The sequence below is a fragment of the Phyllostomus hastatus genome, unplaced genomic scaffold (assembly GCF_019186645.2).
Source record: "Phyllostomus hastatus isolate PE091 unplaced genomic scaffold, TTU_PhHast_1.1 phas_scaffold_12, whole genome shotgun sequence".
NCBI classification, from domain to species: domain Eukaryota; kingdom Metazoa; phylum Chordata; class Mammalia; order Chiroptera; family Phyllostomidae; genus Phyllostomus; species Phyllostomus hastatus.
Window position 1 is genome coordinate 12,530,311 of NW_025334007.1, and position 12,860 is coordinate 12,543,170.

The 12,860-nt window shown below is 36.8% G+C and overlaps 1 protein-coding gene across 1 annotated transcript in view; it reads right to left on the minus strand.

The window, feature by feature from the left end:
* Positions 1–45: 45 nt before the first annotated feature.
* PPEF1 (protein phosphatase with EF-hand domain 1) overlaps positions 46–12,860 on the minus strand; it is an 85,168-nt gene continuing 72,353 nt past the window's right edge. Inside the window, exons 13-18 of the mRNA XM_045856088.1 lie at positions 12,583–12,768; positions 11,036–11,178; positions 5,010–5,116; positions 2,622–2,785; positions 1,395–1,479; positions 46–254 (exon numbers count right to left, since the gene is read on the minus strand). Of these exons, the coding sequence (XP_045712044.1) occupies positions 46–254; positions 1,395–1,479; positions 2,622–2,785; positions 5,010–5,116; positions 11,036–11,178; positions 12,583–12,768 (894 nt within the window). The remainder of the gene's footprint in view (positions 255–1,394; positions 1,480–2,621; positions 2,786–5,009; positions 5,117–11,035; positions 11,179–12,582; positions 12,769–12,860) is intronic.

A 12,860-nucleotide genomic window follows, 5' to 3' on the forward strand; every position in this document is an offset into this window, starting at 1 on the left:
AGACTATGTCAGTGACCATGCTCATAAGGAAGGCCCTAGTTCTTGTTAAACAGGATTGGCATTTGTTTTGGTCAAGCTGTCAAGTTTGTGCACTACATAGAATGCCTTAAAAAACTCATTAAAGTCGATGCTTCCGTCTTTGTTCAAGTCCATTCTTCTAGCAAGCTCATCAACTTGGGAATCATCAATATGAACGTTGTAGTGACTACTAAAAAGTTTCCACATGGTATGAAATTCCTCCATGGAGATCAGACCTAAAAGAATATAGGAGAATGCTGTGAGTGTTTATTTTAAGGCCCACCTAAGGGAGGGATGTGGAAGCCATACTGACTGAATAGTCCCAATTAGCAGCTCACTAACATGCCTGACCATCAAGACACTGAAGGAAATGAAAAAGAATAAATATAAGAAACAGTATGTCACTTTAAACTGCTAAGTGATCGTAAGATTATTCTAAAGCTGGCATGAGGAAACAGTGAAGGAATGGAGGGAGACTGTGAACTGTGGGGACTATATGTGGCATAGAAATGATAAGATCTAAAATCTAAGGGGAAAGGGACATGGAAGCAGGGCAGAGAGGAAGGCAACATCAAAGCAGAGGGAAAAGATACCCTGGGACTCAGTAAGAGCACTGGAAACAATGGCTCTGCCATGTTTTATAGGCAATAACTTACTTCTCTGTTTTTATTATTAATGTTTGGGTGCTCAATGACAGTTGCGGTTAAGGATTATCTGATGATTTTTTTAAAGTTTGAAAATGTGGGTAGTGGGCACACAATCAATATATAGATCATGTATCACAGAAATGTACATGTTTAACCTGTATCATTTTACTAACCAATGTCACTCCAGTGCATTTAAGTGAAAAATAAATGAATAAAGTATATCTGCAAGCAATATAAATGTTATAACTAATTGCTGATGAGTTGTTAACTAATAATTACTGGGGGGGGGTGCTGACAACTCTCCCTGGGGTACTTCTATTTTAATAAAGGATTCTGAACTTTACAAAGCTAGAGGAGAAAATGAATTTTCATAGCCCTCAGTCCCCAAAACAGAATCAGAACTCCAGAGATGATTTTTATGACCAGGAGTAACCATGATGTTTATGAGACTGAAGCACTGCCTGCTATGCTGAGAGGGCCACTTTAAATGAACAGTGAATTATCTTTTCATCTATACTGGTGACTTATAAAAGGAGCTATTTTTGTCTGACTAATGGATACATAGGCCTATATTGGACCGTATGGTCTCAAATACAGTTAGTAGCCAACTAAAATAACAATAATATTAACGAGTTATACAAAGCAATAAATGAAAACACAGTTCTAGTTTCAGAGAAATAGACCAATCTTTGCTTTCTACTGCTAGTAAATAAATCCAAGTTCATTTACCCGAGTGATCAGAGTCAATGACATTAAAGATGATTTGCAGGTCAGATCGGTATCTGTACAGAGTTTCAATCAGAGCTGACTGAACCTAAAATAGAGATTTTCTAAGTGTTAAAACATAGAACTAATAACGCAGATCAATTTAGTAAACATAACAAGCATAAAACATCATCATCAAATCAAATTAGGTGATTTACATAGCCACTTGAGAAGGCAGGCCTTCCTTGGAGGCCCAGCCCTCTTTAATCAGAGAGACCATGTTCTTCTGTTCGGAGGCATCTGCAGTCTGTCCTCCTCAGAGGACAGGGCCAAAGCAAATCAGGAAGCAGCAAATAACAATAGCCAACATTTACGGAGAACGCCTTGGGTGCCAGGCTCTGCACTGAGAGCTTTTCTGTGGGTTGTTTCATTTAGCCCTCAACACAGCCCCAAGGAACAGAACTGTTATTATGCCCATTTTACAGATTCAAGAATAGAGAGGTAAAGTAAGTTTCCCAGGGTTCATATAGCTGGTAAATGGGATTTGAATCTTAGCTGCCTGAAGCCAAGGTCTGTGAGCTCAGTCACAATGGTAAACTGTCCCTTAAGGGAAGTCCGAAGCCTCCTTCCTATGGATATTTGGGGTTCCCACCTGCACTTCTACGTCCCTTCTCTGCTCTTCACTTCTCATCTCCCCTGCAAACAATCACCCCAGTCCTAGTTCCCATCAGCTCACTTTCAGCCCAATGTTATAACTAATTGCTGATGAGTTGTTAAATAATAATTACTGGGGGGGAGGGGGCTGACAATTCTTTCTAGGGTCTTTCTATTTTAATAAAGGATTCTGAACTTTACAAGTCCTTAAGGTGTAAGATGTTAAGTCAGTCAGTCTATACACTCACAGTTTTAGGGGGAATATGTTGAGTATTTTAAAGGGCGCATTATATGAAAGAATAGATGTCACATCACCACTTCTGCTGGACAGCATTTAAGAGAAGAATCATACATTTGCCATGGATTTGCTTGCCGAAGCTTTTTTCTCTTTTTGCCTATCCTTAGAATGCACACCTTTCCTGAACAGACCACAAGGTAGCAGGGAGATCCCCCTAAGGCCGCCACTCCAACCATTAGATGATTCCACTCTCAACTTTTCAAAGGACTAAATTACTCTTACAGGTTGCCCAAAGGGTGTTTCTCTCTAGCCAGGTTTTAGCGGGAGGGGGGATGGGGGGGGCGGTTTGTTTCACTTGCCTCTTTCACAGGTTTTTGAATGTGCATATCATTGAAGCAGGACATGTAGTCAACATTCCCTTCTTTGTCTATGGTAACCAGACGTGTACTCAGGGATCTCCATGGTAACTTCAGCCCCAAAACGGTCTCCATAGAAAAAGCCCATTGGCCCATAGAAATTTTTCCTAACAATAACAACCAAAAATAAAAAAGAAAAGAAGAATGCCTATTAATTGGTAGATAATTTCATAAAGAAATGCAACCTCCTCAGTGCAACCAGTGGGCAACCTGGGGTTTCAAGGCCTGGGTGCCTCCTGCTCCCCTTTACAATTTGTCCTACCAGGCCCCAGGGGGCCAAGGGAGGAACAACTATAAAAAGTCTTCAGTGTCCCACAGCTCTTTGTCTTACTGTTGTGTATAAACAATCAGACTTTGGGCGATGAATTTATTTTTCCTTTTTTCTGATGAACATAGTAAAGTATGTTTATAATAGAAGATTTAAAAGTGCAAAAGTATATAAAGAAAAATGATATGAAGGATAAAAGAGTACTTTTATTTTTAACATTTTGACATATTATTCACTTTTCATTTTCCCAGGTATTATCCTCTTATTCCCTAATATTACGTGTAGTTTTTCAAAGTATAAATCTTTATTTTTCCTGATTATTAAAGATATTGCTCATATGAAAATGATTTTGAATAAACTGAGAACAAATAAAACAATATTCACAATTTATGTATAATATATACAAACAGTGCTGTTAAGAACATTTCCATACATTCCCCTTTAGTGCATTGAACCTATAGCTCAATTTGGGGAGAATTTATATCTCGACACCATTGGCCCTTGAACATAGTAATATCTACCCATTTATTTCAATTCTTTTTCATTTCTCTTAATAATATTTTACAAATCTCACACACCAATCATTTGGTTTCTTCCTTAGTACTTGATTATCTATTATGAATATCTTTTAAGGTTATCATTATCTAAAAATTAATTGCTAGCTATACTAATTATCAATTTATTCCCACTCAGCTCCAAATGTACCCTTTTTCACCCTGTTCTATGACATTGGAGCTGAACCCTGTAAACATTTTTTTTGGCAGCTGGTATAATGTTAGATTTTGTCAGCAGAGGGTATGGGAAGAATGCTCTAAGGCCTAGCAGAAGAAATAGTTCTGGTATGTTCTGCTTCTTGTTTCTACAGCATAGTATGGTTGCAGAAGTATGTGGGAAATGCAGTGGCACCCACTCACTACTGAATTTCAAGGGAGGCCATGTGGGTGCCTCCCTTGCCAGCAGTCCATGGGAGACACAGTGGTGCATAGCCCAAAGAGCATTTTGTTGGCACCACAGCGGGTACTTCATCCTCTCCAGTCCTGGCCCTCTATCTCCAGACCACCTCTGACCTGAGATACCTCAGCATACTTGCACAGTCACACCCTCCTCAATGAGGTCTGAATGTTAGCTTTGGTTGGGAGTAGGGAACTCTTTTACGTTTGTTCCTTCTTTGGGTACCCTTTCTCAGCCTTAGAGACAGCAGCTATTCCCTACACTTCCTATTCCTATATTCTTTAGAGTTCTATTTTATCCCTTTTAGTAACTAATCACTTTTTACTAATTAGTAATTCTTTTTTTTTTACTAATTAGTAATTCTTTATACTAAGTTCCTCTGTTCAAATTATTGATGGAGTTTCTATCTCCTGAATAGGCTCTAATTGATATATAGTGACATTTTATTTCTTCCTAACTCTTATGGTTTTATTTAACTTGCCTTATCATACTGGCTAACATCCCTAGCAAAATATTGAACAGAGTCTTGAGACTTGGCATCTGTATTAGTTTCCTATTATTGTTATAACAAATTACCACAGACTAAGTGGCTTAAAATAATACAAATTTACATCTTAGATTTCTGGAGTTTGGAAGTCCACAATCAGTTTCATGGAGAGAGGAGATGCAGCCTAGAGATTTATCACACTTACTGTGGGGCTGGTAAATGCACTAGAATTCTGTATGCTCTACAATCTAGCTGTTTCTTAACAGGCAGGTTTTTCAGGGTGCCTAATCTGACATACTACCAGAATAGAAGTCAAATTCAGGGTTGTTGTTTTCTTAAGTTGAAAAAAGCTTACTCAAAAGAAGAAATATGCCTTTTTCCAAGCATATAATGGATTATATTTATTTTTAGCTCTCTCATTCCTCACTAGTAAAAATAGAGAACTAAAATCTTAAAAAAGCAAAAAAGAAAGAAAGAAAGGGAGGGAGGGAGGGAGGAAGGAAGGAAGAAAGAAAAGAGAGAAAAGAGAAAAGAACAAAAGGAAAGAAGGAAGGAAGGAAGGCAGGACTGGTCTGGATGTAACCTGCTATGTTAAGAAGTGATAAGGATTATATAATTTTATTACCTGTTTTCTTACGGTCTTGATGTTGGAAAACATTAACAAGGTCAGTTTTTCGTGCAATCATTCTCTCCCTTAATATCTTAATGGCACTACATTCGATAGTGTGCACCCTATATTAAGAAGACAATTATTAGGCAGAAATTACATAAATAATTCTGTTCTGTCTCATTTTAATGTGTTATGTTACCACTCACTAGTTTCTACTTTAAATGAATTCCCTAACTTCATACATACCATGTTACTAAGTGGTGAATGTGTGTATATGTATGTATGTTCATGCATGTTTTGTGAAATTTTAAAAGGATTACCACTAGTGTTTTCTTTTTGATTTCAAAGAATCACATGTACAATTGGTGTCTGAAAATATCCAAGACAATTTTGAAAAAAGGAAAATAAAGAGGGGACTTGCTATATAGCAGATAATGAAATTTACCATACAGTTACTGAAACAAAACAAGCTGGTATTGACACAAGAGAGGATACATAAGCAAAATAGAAATTTCACAAATATAGTGAACTATATATGCATATGTATAACAAAGGAGGTATGTATGACAAAGGAGGTATGACAATTCAGTAGAAAGGACAATTGAAAAAAAATGGTGCTAGCATAGTTAACTGACTGAAAGCTAAACTTCTACCCCAGACCATTTAAAAAATAAATTCCAAATAAATGAGAAACAAAGAAACAAAGTTGTCATGAGTCATATATCCCCCCCAAAAAGCAAAATGGCAGATTAAGTCCAGTCATATGGATATGAACACCATATGTGAATGGATTAAATAAAAAACCCACATTATAAGACTGAATTTAAAAAAAAAAACAAGATTCAACTACATGTTGTCTACAAGGCATACACTTTAGTTTCAAGGATACAGAGAATTTGGAAAAAAAGGACAAAGATACACCATGCAAACAACAATTCTAGAGAAGTAGAGTAGCTATACTAATAGTAGACAGAAGAGATTTTACAACAAAAGCTGTTATTAGTGATAAAGAGGAATATTTTATGATAAAAGAACCAATCAGCCAAAGAAGATAAAGCAACTATAAACATATATGAACCTAACAACAGAGCCCAAAACTACATGAAGCAAAAACTGACAGAATTGAAGGGAGAAATAGAGAACTCAACAGTAATAGTTGGGGGTATCAATACCCTCCTTTCTTTTTTTTATTGCTTTCACTAAAATTTTTTTTATTTTATTGATTAGGAGGTGATACAGGGAGGGAGGAGGGGAGAGAGAGACATTGATTTGTTGTTCTACTTATTTATGTATTCAGTGCCTGATTCTCTGTTTTTAGAGATTTATTTATTTATTTATTTATTTATTTTTAGAAAGAGGGGAAGGGAGGGAGAAAGAGAGAGAGAGAGAAACATCAATGTGTGGTTGCCTCTTGCACACCCCAATCTGGGGACCCAGACTGCAACCCAGGCATGTGCCCTGACTGGGAATCAAACCTGTGACCTTTTGGTTCACAGGCTGGCACTTAATCCATTGAGCCACACCAGCCAGGGGCTGTGCTTGAATTTGTATGTGCCCTGACCAGGAATCTAACCCACAACCTTGGCATATGGAGATGATGCTGTAACCAACTAAGCTACCTGGATATAAAAGGAAAATCAAAAAGGATATAAAAGATTTAACTGCTCTTATAAACCAACTAGATCTAACAGATATGTATACAAAAAAACAGTCCATCCAACAACAGGAAGAGTGTACATTCTGCTAAAGCACATACAGAACACTTTCCACAACAGACCTCATATTAGGCCATAACATAAGCCTCAAAAGATTTTAAATGATTAAAACCACACAAAGTATCTTTGTAGACTACAAAAACTCAGAGATTAATAGCAAGGAAACTTGGAAAAACCACAAATATGAGGAAATTAAACAATACAATCCTAAATAACCAATGGGCCAGGGAAAAAAATAACAAGAGAACCTAGAAAAGACTACAAGGTAAATAAAAATTAAAACACAACATGCCAAATTATGAGATGCCACTAAAGCAGTGCTTAGAGGAAAATTTATAACTATAAATGCCTACATTAAAAAAGATCTCAAATTAATTACATGATGTCTACCTTCAAAAACTAAAACCTAAAGCAAGCAGAAGGATGCAAGTAACAAAGAACAGAGGAGAAATAAATGAAATAGAGATCAGAAAAACAATAGAGAAAATCAGCAACACCAAAAATTGGTTTTTTGAAAAGATCAATAAAACTGACAAACCTTTAGCTGGAGTGGCTAAGAAATAAAAAAGGAAGACTCAAATTTCTAAAATCAAGGATGAGAGGTCATCACAACTGGCCTTACAGAAATAAAAAGAATTATAAGGAAATATTATGGATAATTACATACTAACAAATTAGATACACCAGATAAAATGGTCAAATTTCTATAAAGACAAACTAGCAAAATTGACTAAGAAGAAATCTTTTTAAAAAACAAACCGAACATACCTGGAACAAGTAAAAAGTATGACTAAGTAACCATACAACTTATCACAAAAAAGAAAACAAACAAGAAACTCAAGGCCAGATGGCTTCACTGGTGAATTCGATCAAACATTTCAAAAAAGAATTAATACTAATCATTCATAAATTTTTCCAAAAAATAGAAAAGGTAGGACTACTACCCACCTTATTATATGACATAGCCAGCATTACCCTGATAGCAAAACCAAAGATTGCAAGAAAACTACAGACCAATATCTCTTATAAATATAGAAAGAAAATCCTCAACAAAGTACTAGCAAACTGCATTCAGCAACATATAAAAACATGATTACACACCATGAACAAGTGGGATTTATCCCAGGAAGAGAAGGTTTAACATCTGAAATTAATCATTGTAATCTACCAAATTAATAGAATAAAAGACAAAAACCACATGATCATCTTGATAGCTGCAGAAGATATATTTGACAAAAATCCAATTAAATTTTTCATGATAAAAACACTCAACAAACTAGGCATAGAAGGGAACTTCCTCAACCTGATAAGGGGCATCTACAAAACCCACACAGCTAATATACTTAATGGTGAAAGACTGAATGGTTTCCTCTTAAGATCAGGAACAAGACAAAGATATCCGCTCCCAGCACTTCTACTCAACATTGGTTTGGAGGTTCTAGGCAGTGCAATTAATCAAGAAAAAATAAATAAATAAAAGCATCCAGTTGAAAAAGAAGAGGTAAAATTATCTTCATTCACAGATAATATGATCTTGTATATTAAAAATTCCAAGGAATCCACTAAAAATTATTAGAACTAATGAAGAATTTCATCAAGATTGCACAACACACAAAAATAAATTTTATTTCTATAGACTAAAAATGAGCAATCCAAAAATGTAATTTAAAAAACTCAAAGAAAATAAAATATTTAGAAATGAATTTAATAAAAAACGTCTAAGGCTTGTACACTGAAAAGCACAAAACATTGTTCAGGGAAATTAAAAAAGATCCAAATAAATAGAACAATAGGACTTGGAAGATTTAATACTGTTAAGCTGGCAATAGCCACCAAATTGATCTAGACATTCAAAGTAATCTCTATCAAAATCCCAGTTGGCATTTCTTGCAGAAGGTGACAAGCTGATTCTAAAAATCATAGGAAATGCCAGGGACCCATAATAACCAAAATTATCTCAAAAAAGAAGAATCAAGTTTGACTCACATTTCCCATTTCAAAACCTGTATTAGGATAGAGATATAAATCAATGGGATAAAATTAAATGTCCACAAATAAACCTATACCTTTATGGTCAATTTATTTTTGACAGGGTGACAAGACAATCACATGGGGGAAAGAGAGTCTTCCTAATTGATGGTGCTGGGACAACTGAATGTCCACAAGTAAAAGAATGAAGTTGGACCCCTATCTCCCACCATGCACAAAAATTAACTCAAAATGGATCAAACACTTGACTGTAAAAGCTTACTCAATAAATTTCTTAGAAGAAAACATAGGGGTATATTTGGGGTTACACAATGGCCTCTTATATTCAACATCAAAAGCACAAGCAAAAAAGAAAAAATAGATATACTGGATTTAACAAATATTAAAAATGTTTTCTCCATAAATAATACCATCAAGAAAGAAAAAATACAGCCCACAAAATGGGAGAGACTATTTACAAGTCCTATATCTAATAAGTGGCATGTACATAGGATACATAAAGAACCCTTACAATGCAATAATATAAAATGGGGGAATAATATACATAGGAAATTAAAAAAAAACATTCAATTTCCAAAAACATAAAATGTGTAAACTCAGCTGTCTAAAATATCCTAATTAAAACATTAAGATTTACCATTTTTATCTATCAGCTTGGCAAAAATTAAGAATAGGGTAATAATATCTGAAACTAATGAGGATGTGAAGAAAATGGTATGTTATTTTTCAGATTGTTACATCTCTTAGAGTATCTAGCAAAATTTTAAACATATAAATTCATAAATCTCATATTTTGAAATCTTACAGCAGCACTAAAAACTTACATATATATATGTATACACACAGAGAGAAATGTTTGTTATAGTATTGTTTTTAAGTGTAAAACCCTGGAACCAATCTGGATGGCCATGAATTGACTAAGATTCAATTTGTACACTACATATGTACACTACAGAATATATCTATTGAAAAGAATGAATTAGGCCCTGGCTGGTGTGGCTCAGTTGGTTGGAGTGTCTTCCCATAAACCAAAGGATCACAGGCTCAATTCCCAGTCAGGGCACATGCCTAGGTTGCGGGTTCAGTCCCTGGTTGGGGTGCATAAGAGAGGCAACTGATCAATGTTTCTCTCTCACATTGATACTTCTCTCCTTCTCCCTCCCTTCCCCACTCTCTAAAATGAAAATCATGTTCTTGGGTGAGAATTTGAAAAGAAAAAAGAATGAATCAGGTCTATATATACTATCATGATAGAATCTCTAGGAGAAAAGTCACTTGCAGAATACAGGGTGCAGTGTGACTCTATGTCTTTGTAAAAAAAATGTGTGTGTGGTGGTCTCTGACTCTCTCCTCTTACTGGGATATGCATTTAATGAGGGAAAGGACTTTTGCCCATTTTGGTTATTACTGTATCACCTGTGCCTAAAACAGTGTCAGACACATACTAAATGCTCAACTTTTTCATTCAATGAATAACTGCTTGTCTATCTTTATATGAGCAAGGAGAAGAGGGTGGAAGGGTCCACGCCAGGTTATTAATTTCAGTTGCGTATGGGGGAAAGGATTATTGAGAAGTAGGAGAGAAGATTATTAACATTTTATTTATACATCAGTTTTGGCCTTACTTGTTAACTATAAATATATTCATTTTGTAATGAAAAATCTTAAAAGATAATGTTAAAGGAGAAAGAGAAGACAAACTATGAACACCATCACACAGAGAAACACACACAACCCTTTTGTCACATACATTTCTGGGTAGAGAAGAGACAAAGTCAGACCAGACTGACTGGGCTCTTATGCGGGGTCTGTGCAGAGAAGGCTGTAGGTTACGGGGCTGGGTGGGTGTGGGGACCTTCTTTTCTTTATATTCAATTAAGGACTGTTTGCGGATGTCGACTACTTTATTCACCTAAAGAGATGTATGAATTAAAAATCGCTGCTCTTGGTGTCAAAAATGAGTATATTTGCTACTTGGTGTCTGGAACTATTTCCATTTAGTTTATACCAATGAGTAACCAATAAGTAGTTGTCTTCACTCTTGTGGCTGCTCTTAGTCATTCTAGATTGGTTCTACTTGGTCACAGTATTGGGGTTCCAAATTCCTCTTTGACTCTAAGGCACAGGTGGCAAACACAAGGCCTGCAGGTCGAATCCGGCCCTCCACCTTGTTTCTACCTGGCAGCAATGCTGAGCTCCTTGTCCCTGGTTAAGGAGCAATTACATTTATACAGTCCTAAAATTACATTTGGCCCTTTGAAGGCAACAGCAAGGCTGATGTGGCCCCCGGTGAAAATGAGGTTGACACCCCTGCTCTAAGGCTCACAGGATACACACCTTCGGTAAAGAGGACTGAGGCATGTTGCCTTTGTTACTTGGTACTGGAAGAACTGGAGGGTCGAACGAAATCCCACCCTGATGTAAGCTCCTCGATTGCTGCCTTCTTCATAATAATTAGAAGCAGAAAATACTGTAATGACCTGATTAAACAGAAAGAGGGCAGATTCACATAGAATTAGTTCTCAAAATGTCCTTCAATAAAGTCAGAAATAGCTCAAGTCTTTAAAAAAAAGCAAAAATCAAAGTTCCAAATCTAAAGTCTAACAAGATTTCCTGTGATTCCATCAGAGAGAAACAAGGCTTTTAAATCAGTTTCCCCAGAAGTACTGACTTCTAGCCCTCATCCCCACAGTTGTTGGTCTTGCAATCCTGTGTACAATTTTAGGTCCATATCTTAAAATCCCCCTTAATGCTCGGTTTTGCAAATTCTGATTTTCTAAGGGCATAAAGTCTTTATTTTCTTTCCCTGTAATATTTGAGCATTCGAAATAAAACTTGTCTAGTATCACAGTCTTCTTCTTTTGCTTTGAGCTGAATGATTTAGAGGGCTCAGCCCCCCCTCCCCCAAAACCTGTGCTTTAAGGGCAAAGAAATAGGGGCTAAAATAAGGGACCACGACCACTCTGTTGGGAGGGAACCAACCAGTCTTGGGGCTGTGGTAGAAAATAGGTGGGTAATATTTGTCAGTGACAGGAAACCTGGCTTAAGCCAAGTCCTGCCTTAATGAGCATGCCACTTCAGACAAGACACTGGTATTTTCTCTCCATTTTCTTATTACAAAGAAACCCTATTAAATACTTGTCTTAACCATTGTGCAATTATTAGCACGAGGCACAAATGAACTAACAGATTTTAGAAAAGTCAAAGTTGAAATAGAAGGAAATGCCATGCATTTAGTACTGTTTTGTGTTTATCACTGTTCAGGGTTAGAAAAAGGGACATTCCAGGGAAACTTGGGATGAGAAACCAGTTCCTCAGTCCTCACGTCTTGTAGCCTTATCACACACCACTGCAGGAGCACAACATACTCCATTTTAGTGGGTGCAGCTAAGCTGACCACAGAGAGCGACTTTCTAGAGCTTACCTACTCAGTGAGTAGCAGGGAAGTGTGTTTTGTTGCTCTGCCCTGCACCAGGACTGTGAGAAGGTGAAAGAGATCAAACTGGATTCACTGCTCTCTTTTATGTGCTCAGTGAGTTTAAGGACATTCTCAATCCCATGGTACTGGAAAGTTGCCTTGTGGTTAGTAAAAGCCTTTCTGTGTCCATACTTAGTGTTGCATGTAGAGTTTCAATCTTTCAGATTAGGGAAATTTAGGGAAATAAACCGAAAATCCCTTAGGATGTGGGACAGAGAGGCCCGTTCCAACAACTTATGTGAACCATACAGTCTCCTGTTTCTGTCTACCAAAGCAAGGCCTTCTTTTTCTGGTACTAGGGAAGACATCTTCCCATGAGCCTCTAAGTGAGACACATCTCCTGTAAAGAAAGACTGTGCTGGGGGGAAAGATGTCTGTGATGATGTCACCAACAATGTTAGCTTACCTTCCCTTCGTGGCAGAGTTCATACCCATCGGGCTTACATTCGTGAGACCTAATGAGCAGTTTCAAGCGGTGTTTCCTAAGAAATTTGACGGTAACATCTGGCCCAAAATAGCAGCCCCCTCCTCGGCATGTGTTTGGATAGCAGCCTCGTTTCTCCCTAGGATCACTCCACAGAACATCGGTGACCTTGAAACAACAAAGCAGATTAGGCAGCTGCTTGCAAATAACAGTTTATCTTTCTAGATTCCAACTTCTTTTCCAGAAATATTAACCCATAT